Here is a 27,728-nt window from a genome sequence, read left to right as displayed (position 1 = left end):
ATGGAGAATAGTCCTGTAACTCAAAATCTCCTTCAAAAAGAAGTTGAGCTGCAAAAAAAGGTTCACAAATCTAGCAGGGAGGAGGAAGAATTTTGGAGACAGAAATCTAGAAATTTATGGTTAAAGGCCGGAGATAGGAACACCAGCTTCTTTCACAAGCAAGCCGAAGCCAGAAAACACTTCAAAACAGTTTCTGAGATACAATACCAAAACACAGTTATAAAGGATTTTGATGGCATCAAGAGAGTTGCTTATTCTTTCTTCAAAGATCTTTATTCGGCTCCTGAAGAAAACCCTATAGATCCCCAGGCCTATCCGATGGATTTAATTCCCATTAGCGTTAAGGATTCGGACAACGACATGCTGACTGCTCCGATCAGCTTGGACGAAATTAAGCATATTCTGGATTCTATGGAGCCTGATAAAGCCCCAGGTCCTGATGGGTTCACTGTCAGGTTTTTCTTGGCCTGCTGGCCGACAATCAAAAAAGATTTACTGAGAATGGTTAGAAAATCCCAGAATTGTGCAAAGCTGGGTGGTGGCATCAATTTGGCATTTCTAGCATTGATCCCAAAGGAGAAAGGCGCTTCCGACTTTAGCAGATTTAGGCCCATCTCATTGTGCAACTCTAGCTACAAGCTGGTCTCCAAAATAATTGCCAACAGGTTAAAGAATATCTTGCCTTCCATCATCCCTGAAAATCAAGGCGGATTCATAAAAGGAAGAAAGATTTTGGACAACATTGTGCTGGTGCAAGAAGTTGTCCATTCAAGTTGCCAAAGAAAAGAGAAAGGTATGGTTATTAAGCTCGATCTGGCTAATGCTTTCGATAGGGTAAGACATGATTTTTTGATCAATGTAATGAAGAATCTAGGTTTCTCATCCGCCTTCATAAACTGGGTAAATGCCTGTATTCCATGGATCGCACCTCTGGTCAATGGCCGCTCAACTGACTTCTTCCAAGCCTCTAGAGGCCTCAGACAAGGCTGTCCCTTGTCTCCTCTCCTTTATGCTATTCAGGCCTCGGTCCTCAGTTTCCAGCTTGATCACAATCAGAAGATTCAAATTCTTCCTGGCCTTAGAACGACTCAGAGGGTGAAGGATATCAATCATGCACAGTTCGCAGATGACACTTTGCTGCTTGGAGGAGCCAGCCTTATCTCTGCCAGATCCTTCAAGAAGGAGCTGGACATTTACAAATCGATCTCAGGAAGCAAAATTAACTATCGGAAATGCTCAATCTATGGCTGGAACTGCACGATTAAGGAGCTGTCTGACATTGCAAGGCTTTTAGAAATGGATGGAAATCGTAATTGGGAGTCTTTTAAATATCTCGGGATTCCAATCTTCAAAACCAAACCCAAACTGGCCCATTGGATGCCGCTGCTCGACAAGTTAAAGAACAGAATCCAAGCTTGGGGTGCCTCATGGTTGAATAATGCAGGGAAAGTCATCCTGATGAAGTCAGTCCTTATAAGTATGCCGCTTTATCAAAACTCAGTTCTCCTCGCCCCCAAATCCTTTCTCAGCAAAATGGACAGTTTGTTGAGAAGATTTTTATGGGAAGGTGGGAACAACAACGACAGAAGGATCCATTTAGTGAACTGGGAGACCATCAAGAAACCTCTTCTGGAAGGCGGCCTCCATCTGCGTAACTTGGCTGCTCAAAACCTTGCTTTGGGAACCAAGATCTTGTGGAATTTAGTTTCCGGTAAATCTAGTTGGAGCAAAAGAGTCATCTGGAAGAAATACTACCAAGGGAAACGCTTGAGATGCTTGGATAAGCCTCCAAGAACCTTAAAAGGATCTCCGATCTTCAATCTCTGCAGTCATGCTATGGAGCAGTTCAGCCAGCAACTTTACTGGATCCCAGGTAATGGGAGAAAAATTAAAATCTGGGAAGATTTAATAATGGGAGACCAACCTTTGATTCAAGTGGAGGGGCTTGCAAATATCAGGGCTTGGCTTCAGTCCTCCAACTTGCACACCTTGTGGGACATTTCCACCTGGAAGAACGATCCGGATAGGCTCTGGGATTGTTGGAATTTAGGAGAGATTCCTCATATGTTGCAAGGGGAAGCTTCACTTCTTCTGGATCTGCTTCAAGGCAAGTCTCCCTCAAAGGCCAACTCTAAAGACAAAAGAGGCTGGGGCTCCCTCTCAGGCTCTTACACAGCTGCCGAAGGTTACAAAAGTATTCTGGCTGTCCCTTATGCTCCTCCTAACCCAGCTATATGGAAATTCATATGGGATTTCCCCTCTCTCCCCAAAATTGACTTTTTCTGTTGGATTGTTGCGCACAATAGCATTCTCACCAGAGACAATTTGAGAAGAAGAGGGATGGAAGGGCCCTCTAGATGCCCCCTTTGCTTGGCTGCTGAAGAAAATGTCAATCATCTGCTGTTGCTCTGCCCTTTTGCCCAGGTAGTATGGAAGGGAGTTCTGAGGTTAAACCACGCAAATTTTGTTCTTCCAGAAATCATCTCTAATCTATTCCGAACCTGGATCATTCTTCCTCCCTTTTGCCTTAAAAAAAAAGTCTTCTCAAAATAAGCTGGATGTGGATCCCTAAGTTTATATGCTGGAAGCTGTGGTTGGAGATAAATAATAGGATTTTCAGAGGAGAAAGCTGCAATCCTACACGGGTAGTTTCCAAAATCAAAGCTCTGCTAGGCGAGGCTTTGGATGTCAATTCTACTTCCAGGAATGAATTGAAGTTGGTCAAAGAAGAGGAGCAATGGCTCCAAGAACTGGTACCGAATCTGAACGAAAGATCCACACCTTCTGCTCCTTTCCATGCCAACTGGGAGATCAGACTTGAGGAACAGGAGTTTATAAAGTGGAGATCATCCTTAGATGAATACTGTTTGTTCTTTGATGGGGCTTCTAAAGGAAACCCTGGGGTGGCAGGCAGTGGTGGGGTTCTTTTGAAACCTGGAGGTTCAACAGAGTTGCGATTCCATTGGGGCCTAGGCATCGAAACCAACAATAGAGCAGAAGCTCTAGCACTGTGGCAAGGGCTGAACCTGGCAATTAATCGAAACATCCTCTCTCTCTGTGTTTTTGGAGACTCTAGGCTCATCATCCAGGCAATATCCTCTCAGAAGACTCCTCATCAGATCCATTTAGCCACTGTTTTCAAAAAAATTCAACTCTTACTGCCCAAGTTCAGGAAAATATCCTTCTATCACATATTAAGGGGGCTCAACTCTCAAGCAGATTTGGAGGCCAATCTTGGCTCCCTCTGCAACCGAAGAGCACTGGTGGTTAATTCGAGGGAATCCTTCTGTCCTATTCCATAAGCTTTATGCTGTTCGATCTGCTGTTTCTGATCCAATGGTTATTTCGTTGCTCCACCCTCCTCTGTTTCTCGGATCCCTCCCTCAGGGTAATTTCAAAGCTTTATAAAGTATCGATTTCAGGTCAGACAACCCTCTTTTCAATACACCTATCTCCTGTCAAATCTTCTCTTGCGGATTCAAAACTCCTCTATAGTTATCTCAGATCCTGACCGGAACCTACCCTGCTCTCTTACCCGAACTTTGATTTCCTCTCATATCTGAACACCCTCAAAGCTTTTCAATCCCTAATGGAGGCACTCGTTCTGTAGTTTCAAGAAATGCATTACTGTGCGAAGAAGATCCTCATGTCACCTGTATATCCTCCAAAGAAAACGAGGATTCACTTAAGTTCGATTCACCTCTGCTAGCTGGTTCAGGGTTTGTCCAAAGAAATCCGTCGACCTCGGGCGATACAGCGATCAAAGCCGGGCAGCTCCTTCATCAATGCGGATTCTTCTCTTAACGAAACATCCATTGCTTCTGTAATGAATCGCCTGTTGTGTTTTTCCTGTTCTCGGCGTTAGTTTGACAGAACAGTTTCTGAATTCTCTTCTTATGACAAGCTGAAATGTAATGCTAGCGGCAGGCAGTTTGCCGCCATAAATAAAATCAATACCCGTTAATGTCAAAAAAAAACAATAATGGGTTACACTAGTAGTATAGGGGCCTAACATGCCCCTCTTCTTCAAAAAGTGTTGTCCTCAACGCGTGAGTAGTTCTTGATGCTTCTGTATAAATTCTTGTCCTCCCATGTGGAATCTTCATCCGGTAAGTTCTTCCACTTGATGAGATACTCTAAAATTGATCTATTTCGTAGCTTTCAATTTCTCGATTCTGTGACTGTTTCAGGCTCTAATATGATTTTTCCTTCCTTGTCAAGTTTTTGCAATACTGTTTGAACCGGGATCTTCTGCAACTTTTGAATGACTTCCCAGTCCTTTGGGCATATGGATATATGTAAGGCCTGATGTTTGGAGGAACACTTTGTGGAATCAAATGAATATCATGATCATGATCACAAATAGGTGGGAGGCCTTTGGGAGTCTCAAATACCTTGGAATGATTGTCCAAAACATTTTGGAGATTTGGAGAAATACATGATTTCGATGTGGGATCCTCTAGTGAACATAATTGTGCAATTACACCTCGTTGTTCTTTATTTAGAAGCTTTGTCATGCTGTTAGAGTTGATTATCTTTCCAGGTTTTCCTTCGATACCCCTCAATTCAACTTCCTTTCCTTCCCAAAAAAATTTCAAGAAAAGTTCTTGAAAATTAAAAGTTATCGTACCCAAAGATTGTAGCCATTGGACTCCTAGTAAAACATCAGCACCACCCATTGGAATGGAAAGCATTGGGCTATTCAATACATATTCTCCCATGGATAGCTTGATATTATGGCACTTTCCAGAGCAATTTATGGTTCCTCCACTTGCAACCATCACTTGACACTCCAGTGCTGGATATAGGAAGCAATTAAATTCCTTTGCTATCTTACAATCAATAAAATTATGGGTACTACCCAAACCAATCAACACTCTTACATTTTTCTTCTCAAATGGGTTTCTTTTTAGCTTTTGAAACTTCGTAGAGAAATAGTTATAGCAAAATTGTACGACGTGCCACGTCTCACAATGTTATTTTACTTATTCTGTGGGGCGGAGATGGGGCATTGCCCCTGTTTTTGGCCTTAAGGCACGTTTCAACGGGTCGATCCAGGCGGAAGACATTGTCAGGTGGGGAGTTTGGTTGGGACAACACAATAGTAACAATATGGGGACTACATGGGTACAACAATATAATAAGGGGGTTGTACTAATAACAATAAGGGGTTACACTAGTAGTATAGGGCCTAACACAGAGGCTCAATTAATATGGCTTTCGGATTGAACGACAAATTGTAGTATAGTGAAGATGGGGATATCAAAACATTCGTCAGAAATAGCAGAATAACTAACAGTTCATTATTGCAACTTAGATAAATGACTATCAAGAAAGAAAACACAAAATTATCAAGGGCATACATATTCCATTTGCAAATTGAAATATTTGGCACAACTAGACATGAGCATATGAAATGAATTCAAATGTAACGATTCCATACACCTTCAAATCAGTTTAAGAAGATTACACAACAAGGATAATATATAACTAAGAAGAAACAATATCTGAAACATCGATACCCTAAGTATCTTTGCAACTCCACTGGAATCTCTTCAACATTCAAGCATGTACATTAACACAAATCAAAACAACAAACTACAATAGTTTCCCCAACAATAATGAAACCATCAACAACCTTTTCCATATTCATTAACCAAATATATAGTTCATACATAGGATAACATCAAGTCTAAATTCAATGCACATTTGATCCAACAGAAGATCGATCTCAAAACTGAAAGGAGGAAGACAGTTGTTTTTGCAAATACTTTTCCTCAAAAGCATAAAACATGAAAGTTTTTTTAAGTTTGTTTTGTTTTGTTTTGTTTTTTTTTTTTTAATAGAAAATCAACATATCTCTGAACATGATCAACATGAAGTAAAATAGTAAAAAGCACAAAGTTGCTTTCTAAGTATGCAAAAGGCCATGTAGTAGCTACACAACATCCAAAACTTTGGGCTTCTCAAACTTGCACGTGGTGGGTTGTCGAGGAAGTGAGATGGTTGCCACATATACTCCATGTCATCCTCTTGAAAACCTGACAAGTGGCTTCTCTCCAGCATGAGTATAGTAGTGTGGGCATGGAGTGCGTAGTGCCTACGTTGTGGATTTTCAATGGGACATATCTCCCAAAAATTAATAACTGTGTAAAAAATGAAGGAGGTTATTATAGATGATAGTTTTTTGAAGATAAACCTCTCTCCATTTCTCTAAATTCTTTACCAGCTTCCCAACAAATATTCTACAAAACAATGGCTTAAAACAAAGTATTTGCGCAGTTCGAAAAATTGGCTTTGAAGATGCAATCAAATCTCTCAATCTGTGATACCTGTGTATAAACTAGAAGACATTATTGTTTTTTGACCTGTTCTTGCGAAAAACCTCTTTCAATTTCTTTAAATTTGGCTCCATTTGGTCATAAACCGTTCTGCAAAATGGTGGCTAAAACAATAAATTTCAGAGGAAATTGTGTTGCAGAGTGTAGAAGCCCTCCATGCTTGGCATGAGTGTAGGGAGTATGGGAAATGATTAGGGTGTAGGGAATATTTGAATGATGTTCACTTATCATGGAAATGATGTTGAAGGAATTTAGGCCTAGGGATTTATACTTAGGATAAAATGGGGGTGGGGAGTTTAGGCTTGAAATAAGGAATAAGGATAATATGAATGTTTAGGAATAGGGGAATCTTGAGATGACAAGGGAATAAGGGGATGGGAAGAAGGGAAAAATATGATGTCTAAATAAGGAACAAATTGGAACATTAATGACTACACTGCTTTGACACCATTCCTTTAACTGTAGACACCCTATCAACACTCAATATCCTGACTCAGAAGTTTGTTATAGCAACTTGCAATGCTGAGACACCCCTTCCCATGAATGACTTTAAGGATCAAGGTGATGATCAAACTCATCATGACTCTCTAGACAGTAACAGGTCAAATTTATGATAGTGAAAACATTTATGAATTTAACCCCCTCCAAGGTAGAAAAATAATAGTTCAAAGACCTTCAACTAATAAATTAATCTACTCTAACATTGGCTCCATTGGGGATGGAAGCCTCCATGTGAGGTGCCAAGAATGACATCGTAGACCATATGCCTATCCATTAGGCAATGGAAACCATGTATAAAACCGATATACAGACTATCAAACTGGAAAAATTTACTGACTGGACTGACTGAAAATAATTGATGACTGACAGACTCTTACTGGACAAATTGGCTTATTTATGGCAGCAAATCACTGAAATCTTATGGCCTTCACCTCGGGCTTCAAATCTCAATGCCAATGACCCACACTTGCAATGTTGAAAGTAACACGGTATGTACAATGGAATCTTGCATATGTTGAAACAATGTACACTAGGTAATCACCTCTTTCCAATGTAGCCAGTGAAGCACAAGGCTACTGACTAAATTTTTCTCACACTTTCCTTGAGCAGGCAATAAGATTTAAGAAATGGCAACTCAAAATCCAATTGAAGCCAAATCCCATGGTTCATAGACAACACAAAATCTGCTTGCACTGATGTTTCCAATAAACTAGCAAAAGAAGCTTCAAGAACATAAAGAACTATATTTTCTTGATAACCCAAAAGAAAAGGACATTCTTCATTTCCAACTACTTCTTGTTTTATGTTCTGAAATTCAACACCATTCTCAAATGAAGAAATAATAGCCTGTTCACTCCTCCTCTCATCCTTATTAGAAACAAGATTTGTATGGATCTGAGAATCTTCAATTGAAATAGACACATCTTGTATGACAGGAATATTCATAAATAAGTCTTCATATATTTCAACAAGAGTATTATCTTGACCTTTAAAAATTTATGAACTTGTCAATTCCAAATATGAAAAATCATGAATACTTTTTGCATCATTCAAGGGGTCTAAAACAATATGTTCTTCTTCATTGTTTTCTTGCAAATTTGGACGATTATCATCATGAATGATTTCACTGCATGCAATTTCATAGATATAATTTTCATAAGTTTCTTCATGAGACAAAAACTGAGAAAATGAATGACATGAAGAACAAATTGATCTACTATCTTCCTCCCTTTCTTGGTCATTTGAAAACTGCTAAATATGTTCATCAAGCTCAAGAGAACAAACCTGTTGTATTACTTCATCAATCTCAGGAGAATGAACATGAATATCTACATCAATAATTATAATGATCATTATTTTTCTCTTTCTTTCTCCTTCTCTTTTTGAACCTTCTTCTAACTCCCTATGGATGAGTCAACAAGCACTACTACTAATTTCATCCTAGTCACCTCAAGGGGTTATTCTTTTTTAGAATTATAAATTTCGGGTTCATGTGCTCTCTTTGTGCCCCCTATCCCATATTTTGGGAAAACCAATAGACTAGTAAAACCAAATTCGTATTTCATCTCAAAATATTATTTATTTGTGTTGGCTGAGAGGAGCCTTCAATATTCTAGGTATTCTTATTGTCTTGAGTAGGAGTGGCCTCCTATTCTTCGTCCTCTGAACATGCAGGATCAAAGTGTTTCCAACTTTTTATATTGTGGGCTTGCCCATTTTTCTTCCTTGGGGGTTTCTTGGCATATGTACAAGAATCCTGCAGGTGTCATGTTTGAAAGCATGTGCTACATCTAAACACTGTGTTTTCATATTTTATAATTTGGATACATTAAAATGTTCCAAGTTTAAGCATTATGCGATCGGGAAGGCCTTTTATTAATCCTATTTCAACATATATTTGAGCAAAAGCAACTAATCCTTACTAGATTTTCTCATTACCTTTTTTTTTCTAAAAATGCCCAGAGTATTTCCTACATCTTCCAAAACATTGTGATGCCGAAAAGGGAGAGACAACTTTGGAAGTAACACCCATATTGGCATCCTTGTGACCACCATTGTTGTGGGGCCAAATTCTGGAAACCATGGGGTTATGAAAATACTTGTTCTTCTTTAGAACTAGAGTCCTTCGTTCAAAAATTTGTCAAGGTACTCCTAGGTATTAACTAGACAATGAAAAATCCCTTGGAGTAGAGATGGATGTCATAGTTTCTTGTCTAGGTTGTGAAAATCCATTAATGCAATACATTTTTTTTGGCCAAAACCCATTAAATCTATAAACAATATCCCTTGAATGAAGGAAATAAAAGAGATGATTTTCTTGTTGGTTTTTGATATCCAAGGATGACATATCTTTGACCTTATCCACAATGTATGACCCTGGGATGGAGGATGGTTTTTCCATTTGAATTGGCCCCTTTCCATTTGTTGCATCCTTATATGATGTTGTAGCAACTAGGGCTTTAGAACCTACGATGCCACCATGCAATCTCAACACTAGAAACAATGTAGAGTCCTAGGATATGCCATAAAAATTCAATTGTAGATTATCATGTAGTTGTTTTCCTTTGTAGATGAGGCATTGTAGAGCTATCAGGATTCCTAGATGTTGTTCAAGAATTTGCTTTGTGATTTTGTTCCTCATACACCTAGATCTAGATGGAATGCCCCCTGAGAGTTTTGACGGATATTTGAAACCCATTCACTCTAAATTGAATGTATTTTCCACCCTCTTTCCATCCATTCTATAACAAATCTGAAATGAGGGTTTTGTAATGAATAGATAAGGATGTCTCCCCAAAAATTGGGCAACCAAAGAAACATGAAACCGCCATGTTCCCAACATCAAACCCACCAACCTTTTTTGCTCTTCCACTTGACTCAACCTTCGCTCTCGCCTAAGGATTTAAATGATAGAGAGCTACGGTTAGTGGAACTAGGAGGCTAATGGAACTATTAGATCCTCTGACGCCTCAAGCAAATAGATCCATCACAAGTTCATAAGAAAAACATATACCTAAGCAAAAAGAAGCAATTGTTTTCATGATAATATCTTTAACTCAATGCAAAGTGAACCAAAAGACACTCCCATCCTTACTGGAAGAAGCTATCGAATGGAGAGTTGTGGGGGATGCTAAACAACAAGACACAGATCCCTTCTTCCCTAATAGGCTTGACTTCCTTAAACCCTATCTTCAAAACCCTAGATCTCACCCTCTAAAAAAATATGTATTTTCTTTGAAATGCAAATCAAACCCAAAGACACTCACATCTTTATCGAAAGAACCTATCAAATGGGGAGTTGTAGGGAACGCTACACAACAGAGCGCCAATCTATTGGTCCATCATAGTGTGGTCACCTCAAAAGCCATCTTCAAAACCCTAGTTTTGAACCCTCATGTCTTGAACATCATATAAAATTAAAGTATTAAAATACCTTTATTTTTATATTTTTTTTTCATCGTGTATCTCTCTCTCTCTCTCTCTCTCTCTCTCTCTCTCTATATATATATATATATATATATATATATATAAGTTGTCATTTTTATAATTTAAACATGTAATTTTTCTATATATATATATATATGAAAGTGGTTACTTTTATAATTTAAACATGTAAAATTTCGATAAATTTTATGATACAATTCTTTATGTTCTAGACATGGCTTCTATTCTTAACATGTATCTACCAAAGATAAGCAATTAAGTTGTCTATATTTCATAAAGAGTAGAAGATGAAAAATACTTCTTTATATTGTATAGTAATATATTGAGCCTAGAGACTCATTCTATAACCTAGTATGACGATGTGTAATGTGGTCTGTGTTCAATCTGGAATTGATACATATTCATTTTAAAATAAAAAATAAAATATTCCTTAAGTTAAAAAATAATGTCATCTATAATAATAATAATAAAACACATTTATTTAGTTTTAATTGAAAATATTATAAAAGGTATTCCTATTCTAACTATGCTTACTTTATTTGTTGTTGATATTACAACCCTATACAAAGGAGATATGCTAAAAATATTTTACTCTCACTCTAAATTATAAATAAAATATTTTCATGTCCATATGACATAAGATAAATTTATATTAACTTTTAAAACAAAAAACAAATAAAGTTGATATTATTTATTTTTTCATATTTCAATGGGATACCTAAATAAATAATTTTAGTATTCATATTAACTAGTTTATTTTAATATCAACTTTACAAAACGCTGAAACATTTTTCAATGTGTAAAGAGAAGAAATAATTGAAAATAATATTCAAATAAATTGAAAATATATATTAAAAAAAACTTTAATCTCAAGAATGTAAACCATAAACAAAATATCTCAATGCTCATTTTAACTAAATTATTTCAATGTCAACCATTGGTTTAAAATAAAATTAATAATAAAATGTTTATATATTACATAAAGTAATTAAAAAATTCTTATTGTTATAACATTTCAAGTACTATTATTTTACATTTTGACTCTTTTATTAATAGTTGATTTTGAATGGAGCAACAATGCATTGGATAGTCTTAAATGTCCACTAATAATATGAATGCACAATGGTTATACATTTTGAGTGGGTCTAATGGTTAAGAGCATGCGTTTCCACCTAAGAGGTCACAGGGTCAAAATCAGAGGAGGTAGAGTATGTATGCCTTCGTAGGTCCCTTATCCGAAACAAGGGGGTATCATACACCAATTTGGTTCGTGACCTTAAAAATGGATATGGATAATAATAATAATAACAATAAAATTTAAACTTCAAATCCAAAAATACATAATTGCTAATACAAAATATTTAATATTGAGTAAAAGACAAAATAATAATAATCACAGTTTATTTATGAACATATCTTAAAATAAGTTTTTTAATCATTTTAATTTACTTTTCATTAATTATTAAGTAGGTGGTAGAGATTTCATCTCCATTAACTATCCTCAAATATTCATAATATTATACATAGAAATTAATTAATTTAAAAAATGTAATATCAACATATCTAATAAGTTATAATAAGTTATATGATATTGATAAGTTATAATAATTATCCCTAACATGGTAACATAAACTATATATATATATAATTTACTTATATTTTATGATTTTTTTTTAAATTGGACAATGTAACATATATAATAGAATAAAAGTTTTGATACTTATCATGCAGACAATAAGCAAGTGCATTAGTAACAAAAACATATTTATATTCCACAGTTGAAATATCATTTAAAATATCAACAAAAATTACTGCCCATCGATATAACTAATTTTTTTAGCTTGACAATATTCATTTTAGTAAAAACAAAATTATAAACCAAACCATAGTCATTCATATTATTTATCACATCAAATAAACATAAAGTTAACATAGAGACTATAGTTATAGCCACATCAAATTAACATTAACATAGTGAATGCTACAATGCCATTATTCCATTCTCCAAGTATCAAATCAGAAGTTTATATCTTTTACAAATAGTTGTGACAGTTTCAAGTACACAAGGATCTAACCCTAGGGATAAAATGACAATGGACTTGGAAAGATGCAAGTTCTTGCAGCTTTCTTCATTTTTGTATGTATTATTTTATCTCTAGTCATTGTAAAATGTCATTTCAATTTCAGCAAATGGTCTGAGTGAGAACAATGCATTTACTTACAAGTCGAGATAACAAACTCAATTTCCCTAACCCTAAACAGATACAACTCTTACACTCTATAGCTCTAACACTTATTATACACATATCGCTACATAATGAAATTTTCAAAATATAAATACTACACTATACATCTATTAATTGGAATCCAGTGCACAACCAGCTACTCCCATGGAATAAATAACTAGTGACCCCCTCTTCCATCACAATAGGAGAATATAAAGTTGTTGCCACAAGCTCAATTCATTGAAGTCGTCGCTGATATTATAGTTCTAAAGACATTGCAATCTGCCTCGCATTAACGCGAACTCAAGACGAGAGTGTGTTGCAAATTATTGTAGTCTCGTTGGTGTGTAGGAGTCGTCTGAAGTAACAATAGTATCACGCAACTGTGGTGCTGAGAAGTGTTAAACGTCTAGAGAGCAGAGCACACAACATCAATGGAAGGTAGCTTGATGCCATGGAGTTTATGTCGTGTGTTTAGCATTTGCAATAGGCGTAGTCTGTTGTGCGCCATGGGCTCATTTCAAGATTGTCCTAACCAACCCTTTTGTTATGAAATTCTTGGTGGGGAACGAGCATTTGAATTTTTGGGCAGGGAGATAGCATTGAAGGCATATCTGTGAAGAAACCTCTGGAGTCGTACAATTGCAGGAAAATAGACCTGTCAGTTAATAGAGGTCGTTGAAATGTCAGTTACTAGAGGTCCCTGAAATATCCATGAGGGAGGTTGCGTCACTATGCACATAGAATGGAGATGTATGGTGGAAGGGCCGTCATTGTGCATTTAATGCCTAATGGCAGGTTGGTTATTTGTTGTGAATTTAATGGGGTTATAAATAGAATTTGTCATAAATAGAATTTATTTTAAAAATCAAAAATCAAAATAAAAATCTATGTCACCAAGTGTCACAATAATACACACATCAAATTTCAATATTTATGAAAAACAGTACAAATATCAAATCTCAATATTTATGAAAATTTTATTATTTAAAATAATAATAATAATAATAAATTATATGTCACTGAGTGTTATAATAGTACACACATCAAATCTCAATATTTATGGAAAAATCATTTCTAGGTAAGTGTCTCAAACTCATGTTTGACTTTTAATTAATATGTAACTTTTGAAAATAATTCACAAAGTTTACTCAAGTTTTTTGAAAAAATTTAACAATTACATTTTTATTTTATGATAATTTTTTGGTGGTTTAATATCTATATATAAATGTGAAATTACTTTACATATAATATTAACATATATAATCTACTTAATATAAAAAAAACATTTAAGATCTAAATTATATGATCACGATTATTGTATCATATGGGGGTAGTGAATCCTTTATGTGGAAGGTAGGAAGAGTGATGGCCAGAATCAACAGGACTCCCGCCCTCAACTACGAAACCAAAGGGACAACCATGATGTGCATGATCACCTTAAGGGAGCGGATTGATCTGCGTATTGAAGATCTGGTGAAGCAATGGGCATCCATAGATGGCTCGGTATGGGGATGATTGGATATGGGTCGTCGTTGAAGGGATCTGGATGCCCTTTTGCAACAGAGTAGCGGACGAGTATATATGGAAATGCAGAAGGTTGACAAACGCGGGTAAGTTACAAGAGGCATTTTGGTACAACATAACACTAGATCTCCCTCCCCACGCGTTGACTGGTTTTCGTAGATCTGAATCAGTCCCCCTAGAACGTGATCATGGGGTGCACAAACAAATGTATGAGCACACAGATCTATATATCAGAATCAATGGATCGCAAGATATCTTAAATTTGGAGTTCTCAATCTTATTCCTGCAAGGTTATTTCCCTATGTATATCTAGATCGGGCTAAGATTTAAATCTCTGAAATTTCAATTATTATAGATCTGCTTGGTATAAGCCCAAGTCTGTCATAGAGGTGCACAAATAATAATCATACTGCAGATATGGAAGTAGAGGACATCTATCAAGCTTGTGCAAAGACTTCAGATGACAAACTGGCAATGATCTTCAAAAAGTCGGATCGTGAAACACGATACCCAGAACCACGTGAAGGAGCCCCGATCCAAATATTTATTAGAACATTGAGAGGGAAATCTATTTGTATGAGGATCTAGAATGGGATGCGGATACAAACTCTCAAGCAAGAGATTCAAGAACAACTAGGTATACCAACAAGTTTTCAAATTTTGATTTATGTAAGGAAATCACTGAGGGAGGACCTCACACCGCAGGACTATGTCATTGATCCCGATGCGACCATCATCCTCAACACAAGACTTCTTGGAGGGTGCTATGGATCTAGCTCAAAAGGACCAGCTTCATTCAAGGACGCAGTGAAAGGGAAGGTGGAGCCCCAAACCAACCCAAAACAAATCCCAAATCTACCTGAGCCCTATATCGTGGAGCAAAAGTCCCAGGTGCCAACTTTGACAGTCACTTTGGCTGAGGTAAACGAGCTTTATGCAGATTTCCATACAAGAGTAGTTATATGTAGATTTAATGGATTCTAGCCCAAATCGGAGGCTCTTCATCAATGGATTTTCTCTACTTGGACACCAAACTGTGATATCCATCTATGTTCTAAAGGTTTTTTTATTGTCAAGTTTGATACAGTAAAAGATAAGGATTATGTATTAAACAAGGGACCATGGTTTTGGGGCAATGTAGGCTCTTCATGATACCTTGGTTTCTGGGATTTAACACAACCACCATGGTGGTATCCAAAATGCCTGTATGGGTCAGGATACATAATATACCATTGCATTTTTGGCACCACAAAGTATTAGAAGGAATTGGGAATTCCTTGGGGAAATTTTTAAAGGTTGATGCAGATCGAGTCTCAAAAGGCATTTTTACATTTGCCAGAATCTGTGTTGAAGTAGACCTTAGCAAAGGTTTACCTGATCGCATCTTGTTGTTCCACAATAATCTACAGTGGACACAACCTCTCGATTATGAGAATACGACATTTTGTTGTCGTACATGTCTTCAAACAAGACATCTTCAAAGTGCATGTCCACAAGTTAAAAAATACCCCAAAAGAAAAAAGAGACAACCACAAAAGCCAAAAGGTTGGCAATTTTCAAAACCTCAGGAAGCAGAAGCAGAAGACGCAGACACCCCAGAAAACACCTCAAACATCAATGATCATAAATTCTATAACACCTCGCAAAAGGATGAGGTCGAGCATAATTCTGCTTTAGTTCCAATGTCTTTCGTTCCACAGTAACAGAGTGAGAAGATTACACCTGAAAAAGAAGTAAGTGGTACCAAACGAATCCATGCGTCAGAAGGTTTGGATTCTGATAAAGAAATCCTAGTAAATGTAAAAGAGAATCAAATGACTATTGTATCATCCACACCCAACACTGGTGGTTGGTGAAAAGTGGAAAAATAAAAACGTAGAAAAGAGTGGTTTAGTTTTAGCTCTTTAATGAGATTCTATAGATCCTAGAAGTCAAGATTTGCTTATTATGCATATGTTATTTAGCATCTTCAATATGTAATTTTGTTCATTATGAATAAAGTTGTGTTTTTTCCTTGGGAAAAAAATAGAAACATCTAAAATTATTATATCACTACTTAAATAGAATATTCCTAAGTTATAATGGGAATCTTTAACAAAATATTTTTTAAGCCTTACTACTAGGACTGCAATACTATTGTAGCAACTATAAAAAAATCCAGCAAACACATTTTTCATATTCTATCACTTCCTATATCAATATAGAGATATTTTTGAAAATGAAATCTAAGTTCTCCCTCTAAACTCTTACCGCATTTGAGTCTCTTCCTACGTTAATACAACTTCATTAGATAAATGATCAACATTTGAGTTGATATATATATATATATATATATATATATATGAAAAAACTCATTGAAATTGTTTTTTACTTTTATAAATTGATATAGTCTCAATTTTACATTTATTGTCTATCTAATCTATTAATAACTTAAAGTCTTCCAATACCTATAAATATTTTTCCATTGTTTTTTCATAAAAATATAAAATACCTAAAACTTAATTATTCCTTTACTAACAACATATGTCCAAATAATATAATATATTGATAAGAAAAAATAATGTCCCCTCCATTATAAATCTTTATAGCTCTTTGGTATGCCCCTAAGTCAACATGCATTTTCATAATTAATTATGTGTTCCTTTAATATTATTTAATGTTTTTCTTTTTAACATTTTTACCTACCTTTAATAGCTAGCTAGATTTAATAGGCAACTTGTGTATGAGTTGTTGAAGAAAGTGTAAATAGGTTTGGTCTTCATGACATTGTAATTATGATTTTTGTAAACAAGAAAATGAATTTATTATTATGCCTTGCTGCATGGGTTTCATGAGCAAGAGGTTTATTTATTTAGTGGCTCCCATTGAGAGCCTTAGGATTTATTTTAAAGAGTCAATGTCATGCTCTTCTTGAGCCTATGTGTAATGTATACAAGTCTATAGAAAAGTCTAGAATCCCTCCAAAGACAAGCACAATCACCCTTAATGAAGTTGGCCTTCAAGAAAGATAAAACACAATCATATCGACTCAAAAAGGAGACACAACGGTTCACTGACACATCGGCTAAATATGGGAGACTAACCACTATATATACCCAGCTAGGGTCACCACAAAAGGACATAAATTCGAACAAGTATCTCTGCAACTTCGGAGGTGCAGGAACTCGGATTCCTCTATAATTTCGGATGGGTACAAGACTGAGTTTCTTCGCATGACAGTAAGGTTTAGACTTCGGATGGACAACATCACTGTAATTTCGGATGGGTGCCACTGAAATGGTTACAGTCTCGGCATAGGTATAATGATAAGGGTCTCGGTGCAAGAAGGGAACACTCTGTCTCAACATACTAGACAATATCATGAAGGTCTTGGTGTAGGAAGAAAACACAATCACAAATCTCGATATAACAGTGATGACAAGGATCTCATGGATCCCACAGTAGCATACACAGTCTCGACATAATTTAGATGGAGAAGGTCCCATAGTAACACACTATGCAGTCATGATCTTAAGCATAGATATGATCTCAATCTTAATGGAGACATTGTCACAAGGTTATGATATCAATGAAGGTGCAACTATGGTGAAAGAATCATGATCTCAGTGGATCTAGGTGCATACCTCATGGAGATCTCAGTAGTATGGTGAAGACCTCAGTGAAAGTGCAATGATGTTGCAGCAGTAATGAAGATCTCATGGTGCAATAGTGATGGTCTCAATGATGATGATCTTAGCAATGACAAGGAAGAGGATTGGTGTCTTGGTCTTGGAGTGGCTTGATAGGTCAAGGGTCACTATGGTCTTGGTATTCGTCAATTGGAATCTCTATAAGAAGAATTTGGTGTGGGTTTTCCTCTCCAAGAGGGAGAGTTTTGGCCCTGGCAAAAAGCCAACATCGTGATTTCTTGTCTCTTTGTTTTTGATAGCTATTTGATGAACTAAGAAGACACACTCTAATAATAACAAATGAAGATTGTGCTAAGAAAAAAAGTTAACATACCTCACAAATAGTTATCATGCAATAAAAATCTCATTAACTTCACTTGCCCTAGATTCTTCAACGCAGAATCAAAGCTAAGGTGTTGAAGTCAAAGGAAGGGCAGAAAAAAGAGACATTCAAGGATCAGCTTCAAGAACGGCATCAAAGCAAGTTGAAAGGCTTTGAAAAAATTGAAGGATTAAGTCCACAACAACAGTGTACATCAACAAGGGTTTTTTTCTATGCAATCAAGGAGACAATCTACAACAACAATATATTTTGTCTCTACAGTCACCATCAAAATGCCACCAAGGCTCTCATCAAGATGTCTACAAAGCAATGAAGCTCAAAGGATCTCAAAATCGAAGACTACATCATCTGTAAGAAGGTGAAAATCCTAGAAGCAGTCTTGATCTAAACTACAAAAGAAGGCAAATTGAAGGTAATAAGGCATGGAACATCTTCAAGGGATCATCTCCTTGTCTTAGAAGAAGATCATCCAAGGAAACAACAAATCATCCTCATCAAAAGGAGCAACCTTTTCTATTGAGGAAAGGCTCTCTCATTTGTAAGAAAGTCATCCAAGAAGAAGCTCTAATATATATTCTTCAACCATCATCAAAGAAATCAAGGTGAAGATTTCATCTTCACATGACAAGTAAGTATCTTTTCATTCTACAATCAAGGTTGGTTAAATGACTTCATGATTGAAAGGACATCTATAGGTTGGATGGGTCATCAAGATTCCTTGCATGAAGAAGAAGGGTAGACATAGTTCTCTAAGTAGTTGAAGTCATTGAACACATCCACAAGTCTCCTCTGAATTCATGGAAAGGGATACTTATGAAAGATGCCGTCATATAGCAATATTGGAGACATAAAAGAAAAACTTACTCTCTGAAGATGCAATGAGGAAGGTCACATGAAATATGATCTACATGAAAGTAAAGGGTATCAAAGGATGTAGGATATCTTCATAAGTTCCTGTCTACAAGATCTAGGAGGAAGATAACCATCATTGATTCATAATGCACTAACAAATAATCAAGAAAGTTACCTCATTCGACAACTTATGGTCTCTATGCTAAATAGAGAAATACAAGTCAATGGCAAAAGTATTGAAGGTTAAAAGAACTCAAACATCTGCAGAAAGGAAATGCAAGTTTGGTCCTAAAGCAAGACAAAACAAGTATAGCTAAGATTCAATGCTATAGAAAGAAGCTCATATCATTGGAAAGATGGAAGACGCTGAAGAAAAGAGGCCAAGGAAAGAGGGAGTAACAAATCTCTACTATGAGTAAGATGGTATCCCTCGCAAAAGAGTCCTATCATAAGCTCCTAAATATTGTGTTATATAAATGACCAAGATAATAAGATGCATTGTAGCATCATGGAATCATTATAACACATGACGTCACCATGGGAATCATGAAGGACAAAATCTATGACAATCAAACATGAAGGACGTAACTCTTGGGAACCTAAGTGAACATTGCAGGAAAGGAAGAAGTCATCCAGGACAAGGTTCATCATACATCAAGACCAAAAGGAAACATCTGTCAGATGAAGATATACAAGATCCTCAAGATTCTCTGATGGAATTATCATCGAAGGGTTCACTAATCTAGAGAGGAAGCAAGTGTTTCATCAAGAACTCCAACTTGTGTATTTCATGGATGATGTTATGGTGACGTAAGAGAAGAAATAGATCAAGGGGTTGAAGACACTTCAATCAAGGAAGTTGTTGAAATAAGCCTAGATGACCTAAAGTTATTATACTTGTGTTTAATATTATAATGTCATGTCATATGGTTGCAGGTAACATGGATCATTACTTCTATCTTAAGAAGCATGACCAAGAAGAACAGGATCTCCTCCTTTGAAAGGATGTAGGAAGGCATAAGAAATACTAGATGAAATCAACATAATATGTCCTCATATGAAGTATGAGGTGGTTGACCACAATTAAGAAAGTCCGATTGAACGCACCTAGGAATAGAATGTGTGAAGAAGGAAGAAATCGTGAGATATGCAACTCTAATAAAGGTTATCAACATCCAAAAGACCAAGAAGACTTTACTAGGAAATCTCCCGGAAATATATGAAGACTCTAATGGAAAAAGATGGAGACTCTTGACAATGGATATCTTTGGGAGATGTGTCAACAAGTATGTAGGATGCTGAAACCTACATAAAGATGTCATGATGAAGATCCATCTCGTAAGGTATGATTTGATTTAATATAATGTCTTAATTTCTTGAATAATATCTAGATAAGTTCATGCAGGGCTACTCAAACAAGAGTTGTAAATGCAAGTACAACTAGAATTCATGTGGTGGATGGAAGAAGCATGATGATAAAGAAGTAGTAATATAATGAAAGTTCCAAATATGAACAAAGCCACTTTCCATGAAGAAAGGAATGGCATGACGAACTAAGGAGGAAAGTGATCGATGGTTTTTTCCCTACAAGGAAGAATCTCAATTGAATTTCATGACATCAAGGAGAAACGTTGATCAAACAGCTGAAGGACCCATGAAGGAGTTGTTGATGTATAAAAGAGTCCCTAGCTAAGAGGGAGCTCTGATAAGTTCCTGATTAAAAGGGAGCTAGGGCAAGTTCCTAATCAGAGGGAGCTTGGGAATATCTTCCTCAGTTGAGAGGGAGAGATAGACACAACATTATTGTCTTCACTTTGGAAGAAAGAATGGAGGATTGGATAAACATATGGCATCTGATACTCTTTGAGGATGTGTAAGGCATCCAAGGCAAGAGTAGGCAAGAGGATCGATATTCTTTGAGGGCTAAGATCCCAAGATCAAAATAGTCCTAGAAGGTCATACTCAGTGAACACTCGGGTGGGTATGTACCTTGAGAGACAATGATGGTGGTGTTTATAGTCACTGGTCTCGCCAACATTGTGCTATGATCTGATGAGAGATAGAGTTTTCAATCAAGGCCTTGTTGTTGAAACAATGTTGGTTACTATGATGCTATACAGATGGGTTACCGATCCGATTCTTCTTATGAGAAATTGTTCAGATTGAAAATGACCAAGTACCATTATGAATACCTCCCTAGTTAAGAGAGAGTGTTCAAAAAAGTGTAATTAGGTTTGATCTTCATGACATTGTAATTATGATTTTTGTAAACAAGAAAATGAATTTATTAGTATGTCTTGTTGCATCGGTTTCATGAGAAAGAGGTTTATTTATTTAGTGGCTCCCATTAAGAGCCTTAGGATTTGCTTTAAAGATTCAATGCCATGGTCTTTTTGAGCTTATGTGTAATGTACACAAGTCTATAGAAAAGTCTAGAAGCCCTCCGAAGACAAGCACAATCACCCTTAATGAAGTCGGCCTTCAAGCAAGATAAAACACAATCATGTCGGCTCAAAAAAGAGACACAACGGTTCACTGACACATTAACTAAATATGGGAAACTAACCACTATATATACCCAGCTAGTGTCACCAAAGAAGGATAGAAATTCAGACAAGTATCTCTGCAACTTCGGAGGTGCAGGAACTCAGATTCCTTTGTAAGTTCAGATGGGTATAGGACTGAGTTTCTTCACATGAAAGTAAGGTTCAGACTTCGGATGGACAACGTCACTGTAATTTCAAATGGGTGTCACTGAAATAGTTACAGTCTCGGCATAGGTATAATGAGAAGGGTCTCGTCGCAAGAAGGGAACACTTTGTCTCAACATACTAGGCAGTATCATGAAGGTCTCGGTGTAGGAAGAAAACACAGTCACAAATATCGGCATAGCAGTGATGACAAGGATCTCAAGGATCCCACAGTAGCATACACAATCTCGACAGAATTTGGATGGAGAAGGTCCCATAGTAACACACTCTGCAGTCATGATCTTAAGCATAGATATGATCTCAATCTTAATGGAGACACTGTCACAAGGTTATGATCTCAATGAAGGTGCAACTATGGTGAAACAGTCATGATCTCGGTGGATCTAGGTGCAAACCTCATGAAGATCTCGGTGGTATGGTGAAGACCTCGGTGAAAGTGCAATGATGTTGCAACAGTAATGAAGATCTCGGTGGTGCAGTAGTGATGGCCTCAATGATGATGATCTCAACAGTGACAAAGAAGAGGATTGGTGTCTTGGTCTTGGAGTGGCTTGATAGGTCAAGGGTCATGGTCTTGGTATTCATCAATTGGAATCTCTATAAGAAAAATTTTGTACAGATTTTCCTCTCCTAGAGGGAGAGGTTTTGGCCCTGGCAGAAAGACAACATCATGTGTTCTTGTCTCTTTGTTTTTGGTAGCTATTTGATGAACTAAGAAGGCACACTCTAATAATAAAAAATGAAGATTGTGGTAAGAAGAAAAGTTAACATACCTCACAAATAGTTATCATGAAAGAAGAATATCATTAACTTCACTTGCCCTAGACTCTTCAACATGAGTCATATAAGGCCTTGAAATATTAAGTTCTCAAATAATGCAAGGTAAATATTTATAAGCATTTGTAGATGCATTAGTTATTTGAGAATATAGACAACAAACAAAAGCCAATCAATGTCATTTTCTATGGAAATTTTTTTTATAAATGATTTTAATGCAAAACAAAAATTTCATTTTTTAACTAAACACTTATTGAATCTTAACTTCGTGAATTCAACTATAAAATTCTTCCTACTTAAAAACTTCAACAATTTTATTTGTTTTAATATTTTGAAATTTTGTTTTAATATTCTGAAGTAAAGCTTAAATTCAAAAGTTGAAAAAGATCTAAACTATTATAATCTCACATACAAAATGGAACCTTTGCAAATCACAAGTTTTAGTAATTAGAAAAAATTAATATCTTTATGCATGGGCATGAGGGGAATTTTTATCTTAAATACAATAACTTTTGCTAACAATTACTTTTTTTTATAAGAAGTAGGTACTAAGTAGCAACACTGCATATTACACTTACTTCTATATAGTTACTTAAAATTAACTTGATAAATACTTACACAAGTATATTTTCAATAAAAAACATCCATACATGGAAGTTATAAGTAAATTTTAGTATTATTCTTAATTCTATATAATATAAAAAGATCTTCATTTACATAAATACAACTCTTCCTATTCTATTCTATATAATAATCAAGTAAAAACATAAATTTACACATTTTCATAACATACTTTTTTATTTGTTTTTATTAAATTGTTTGAGATTTTGGATATAAATCTAATGAAATATTAAATTAGGTTTTTGTTGTTGTTTTGAATATAGTTTTAACTTTAATACTCTATTTAAGTATACTTGAATATACATAGGGTCTTCAAAACAACCATAGTAATGATGATACACATTGCAAAAAATAATGAGCTTTTATTTTTTTCAATTCTTAATTTTTCGTCTTATTTTAAAATAAATTGTGTGAATTTTTTTTAATTTTTTTTTATCACGGTTAGCTGGTCCACCCAGTGGAATCGGTAACTTCACAATATTGCTGACTTTGTTTCACCAAGTAGAACATGTTGAGGTTTGTAGCTTGGGAGGCACTCCAAGCCCTAAGATTCAGGGTTTGGAGGTTGCAGTGCCACAAATGGCTTTGTGGGCTTGGAACCAAGAAGGTGGATGTGGAACCATAATACATTTTGATGATTTGACACATGGAGGTGTTAGAGGCCCTTAGAGGAGAAAGGGGCAGCGAAAATCATCGAAATTTGAGTTCTAGAAGTGGAGATATGAATTTTTCTCTGTGGTTGTAGGTTACTTTAGCATACAAATCAAGTCGACTTGAGTATTAGGTGTACCAAATTAGGGTGTGATGGAGCCACATGAGTTAAATATAAATTGAGGAGAGTGTGAGGTTATTTCATCGCATCCAAGTGTATCCTCTCACGTGTAATACATCTCTGATGCAATCGAGTTATAGGAGGCTAGAAGAAGTGATTGAGATTGTTTTGTATGTGGTTATTTGTCTCTTGAAATGCCAAGGAGCTATAGGTGGTTGCCACATTTTTTGAGGGAAGTTTGGGTGGTGTTTTCAGCTTGTTTGTGGTGGTATATCTCTCCTAGAAGTAGGTTACAGGTGGGCCACAACCCTAAATATCCTTGGACAAGGGGGCGAATGGTTGAGGAACAACTCAGGTAGGTTGCAGGCCTGAGTTCCTTGAAGCAGGTGGGTTGTAACTCATGATTGTGGGCTAGAAACAAGCCTTGCACAACAGTGAATTAGAGTAGCATTATTTGGAGGGAGGCCACAATAGTTGAGAAGGTTCGATAAGTGTGAAAAGGGTGTTGTGGCAGCATGCCAGCAAGCCCTACTGAGTGATCAAACTTGCAGTGAGGAGCAAAAACACTTTCATGAATGCAAGTATGTGTTGTTGATGTATTTATGTTGAGATTGCATGCTAGTGGATGAGAAGTCCTAGGAGAGAATTTGTGTTTGTCACTTGAGGTCTATTGGAGGGCAGCATGAGAGTGGACCAAGTAGCCTAAAGTAGGACCTTGACGAACTAAGGTGGCTGCTAGAGGAGGTAGGGATTGAGGAGCTCAACGTTTGGCCCGCCAGGAGCAGTTTGGTATAGCCCATGTTCATTGTTGGAGAAGTGACATTCGATGATAATAGGTGGCAGCCCTCTTGCCCTATGTTAGTCTTCATTAGAGCAATGCAAGAAGACTATAGTGGAAAGAAAAGTCCCAAAATAATCGAGGAGTAGAAGTGTGCAGAAGTCTCAAAGTGTTGTTGCCTTGAAGGACGAAGGAGCAGCTAGTGAGCGTGAAGACCTTGTGTGTTGATTGTATATGGACTTATGATAAGCTAAAGGGAAGATTGGAGAGCCGAGTTCAATGGCCTAGAGGACCTGGTGCATTAATAGAGGCAAGTATTGCAGAATGGAAGTGAAGGACCCACAATGTACAATATACAACATAGCAGTTGTGATTGCATGCTACATCAACTAGGTCGTTAGTGTATCTTGTATTTTGTATTCTTGTACTAGTGGATGCATGAGGGCCATTATCCCTGGTATGGGAACCCTAGATTGTTGCATTATTCAGTTGAATTAATATAATGAAGTTGGGTTATTGTATATATTAAAAAAAAAAAAAAAAAAAAAATTGTGTATCTTTTTTGCACTAGTAGATTTACAGTTATTTATATTTTGATGTGCAAAGTAAACTTGTTGTGATACTTGGTTTGGTAGCGTCAGTGATTTAAGATTCTATCCTAGACACCAGTATCATGGAGAAACAACACGATATCAGAGCTACTTTGAAGGGCCAATGAATCAGAGTGTACACAACGAAGTACAACATAAGAGGGATTTGGTCGCATTGTTGGTGAAGGGCTCACAACAATGTCGAAGTTGCAGGTTGGTCTCCAGTATGAGGACAAGTTGGAACTTAGGGTTGTCCAACTATAGTCCATGGAAGGAAAGGCTCAAGTTGGTCAAACATGTCAACAAGATCTAGGAATTTTCCGAGAAAGCAATCAAGAAGCCAACTGAACCTAAGGCGCTGGAAGTATACAAGGAGTTGGATACGAAGGTGAAATTGATCATCTTAAATGGTGTAAAGGACTCTTTAATACCTCATTTATCCAGGGAGAACACAGTCTTCAAATTTTGTTCCAGAGTAAGAACAAGAATCGGGTTTTAGTATTACAAGATAAGTTGAAGGCCACCAAGATGATACTAGGTGAAGGTGTGACTTCATATCTAATGAAGTTGTGTCAAGTCAAAGATGAGCTTGTCATTGTTGCAGAGACTGTTTCAGATTTTAAGATGGTAAGGATTGCTTTGAAAGGGTTCACCAAGGAATGGAATCCCTTCATCAAGGGGATCGTTGCCAGAGAGAAGCTGGCATATTGGAACAAGTTATGGGACGACTTCGTTCAAGAAGAGTTGCGAAATAAGGGTCTTCATCTGAAAATGAGGGCTTCAGGTGATGATGTGGCACTTGCAACATGAATAAAGGGTAAGCAAAATGGCTTGAGTAAGATTAAGTGTTTCAACTGTGGCGAGATGGATTATTTTTTGATAAGATGTTCAATGAAGAAGAAGGGAGATAATGAGAAGAAGAAAGGGAAGTAGGTCGCAAGTGTCGCCACTTCTGTCGAGACAGATACTTTCTCCAAGAGGTTGGAGGAGGAGAATTTTGCTTTGATCTCTAATTTCTCACAAAGTACCATCGACGAGGTTGCATGTTATGTGGATAGTGGAGCATCAAAACATATGACAGAGTCATAAGAGGTGTTCGAGACTCTAGCTGAGTGGGACTCAAAGTTGCACATGGTGCTGGTCAACAGGAGTCAGAAAGAGATAAGAAGATCAAGGGTCGTGCCATTCAGGATGGATTCAAGACAAGTGATGCAATTTTAGGATGTAATATTTGTACCAAGACTCAAATATAGTGTGATATATATCTCAATGATCGAGTAGGAGTTTGAAGTCTTGTTTCAAGATGGGAAGGCTAGACTCAAGCCCAAAGGCTCTAGCTCCGCAAGTGGCATGATTGGAGTTAGAGAGCATGGTCTATACAGGCTAACTGACAAGCCCATAGATCATGGGAAAAAGGAGAACTAGGTACAAGTTCCAGAGAAGCAAGTTGTAGAGGAGGGTACAAGAGAAGATCTAATAAGTTCTAGAGGCTTAGAAAGAGTCAAGATCTAGAGAGAGTTTGCAAATTCAGAGGAAGACTTTACAACCTAAAAAGAGTGTGGTCAGTGGAGAGAAAGGGTGCTTCTACAATTGCCAAGAAGGAATCATGGAGAGAGTGGAAAGCATTTCAGGAGAAAAAAAAGTAACAGGGTTCTAGTGACAGTGACACTTCCGAGAGAGGCAAAGTCCACACTACAATTTCGGGCGCCATGAATTGGGGGAGTGTTACGAGCAGTAACAATGATGATGATGAGCTACTTCCTAGTCTTGGAAGTACCTCCCTTGCTAAGAGGGAGTACTAAGATATTTAGCTTGAGAGGTACTCCAAGCCCTAGGGTTCAGGGTTTGGAGGTTGGAGTGCCACAAATGGCTTTGTGGGCTTGGAACCCAAACATGTGGGGATTTTACCAACGTTGGTGGGTGTGGAACCATGAGGCATTTCGATGATACATGGAGTTGTTAGAGGACTCTTAAAAGAGAAAGGGGCAGCAAAAATCATCAAAATTTGAGCTCTAGAAGTGGAGATATGAATTTTTATATGTGGTTGTAGGTTAATTTGGCATACAAGTCAAGTTGGCTTGAGTATTAAGTGTGCCAAATTAGACGGTGATGGAGCCACAGGAGTTAGATATAGATTGAGGAGAGTGTGAGGTCATTTCCTCACATCCAAGTGCATCCTCTCATGTATAATACATCTCTAAGGACACCGAGTTAGAGAAGAAAGATAGAAAAAGTGATTGGTATTGTTTTGTATGTGGTTATTTGTCTTTTGAAGGGTCGAGGAGCTATAGGTGGTTGTCACATTTGTTGAGGGCAATTTGGGTGGGGCTTTGGGCATGTTGTGGTGGTATATGTATCCAAGAAGCAAGGCACAACTCTTGTTGTATGTTACAGGTGGGCCGCAACCCTAAAGATCCTTGGACAGGGGGTCGACTAGTTGAGGAACAACTCAGGTAGGCTACAGACTTGAGTTCCTTGGAGCAAGTGGGTTGTATCTCTTGCTTGTGGGCTAGAAACAAGCCTTGGACAACAACAAATTAGAGCTACATTGTTTGGAGGGACGTCGCAGTAGTTGAGA

At 36.8% G+C, this 27,728-nt stretch overlaps 1 protein-coding gene across 1 annotated transcript; it reads left to right on the top strand.

The window, feature by feature from the left end:
* On the top strand, positions 1-25,960 carry LOC149193152 (uncharacterized). The gene is made up of 4 exons (XM_089407226.1): positions 1-665; positions 834-2,447; positions 2,612-3,029; positions 25,625-25,960. The coding sequence occupies exons 1-4, from the start codon at positions 1-3 to the stop codon at positions 25,958-25,960; spliced, it is 3,033 nt and encodes a 1,010-aa protein (XP_089263352.1).
* The last annotated feature ends 1,768 nt before the right edge of the window (positions 25,961-27,728 follow it).

Source organism: Pinus tabuliformis, chromosome 2_2 (genome assembly GCF_031772625.1).
Source record: "Pinus tabuliformis cultivar Carrire ecotype Pingquan chromosome 2_2, CPIR1, whole genome shotgun sequence".
Lineage (NCBI taxonomy): Eukaryota > Viridiplantae > Streptophyta > Pinopsida > Pinales > Pinaceae > Pinus > Pinus tabuliformis.
The sequence above is the reverse complement of the archived record's forward strand: the minus strand, read 5'-3'. Positions and strand labels throughout refer to the sequence as shown.

Bases quoted from the DNA above. Each gene is read 5' to 3' on its own strand.
- LOC149193152 (XM_089407226.1), top strand. From the start codon at position 1: ATGGAGAATAGTCCTGTAACTCAAAATCTCCTTCAAAAAGAAGTTGAG. The intron at 2,448-2,611 runs GTTAAACCACGC...GATAAATAATAG, and splicing joins GTATGGAAGGGAGTTCTGAG to GATTTTCAGAGGAGAAAGCT. The intron at 3,030-25,624 runs GCAATTAATCGA...ATTTTGTTCCAG, and splicing joins TGTGGCAAGGGCTGAACCTG to AGTAAGAACAAGAATCGGGT.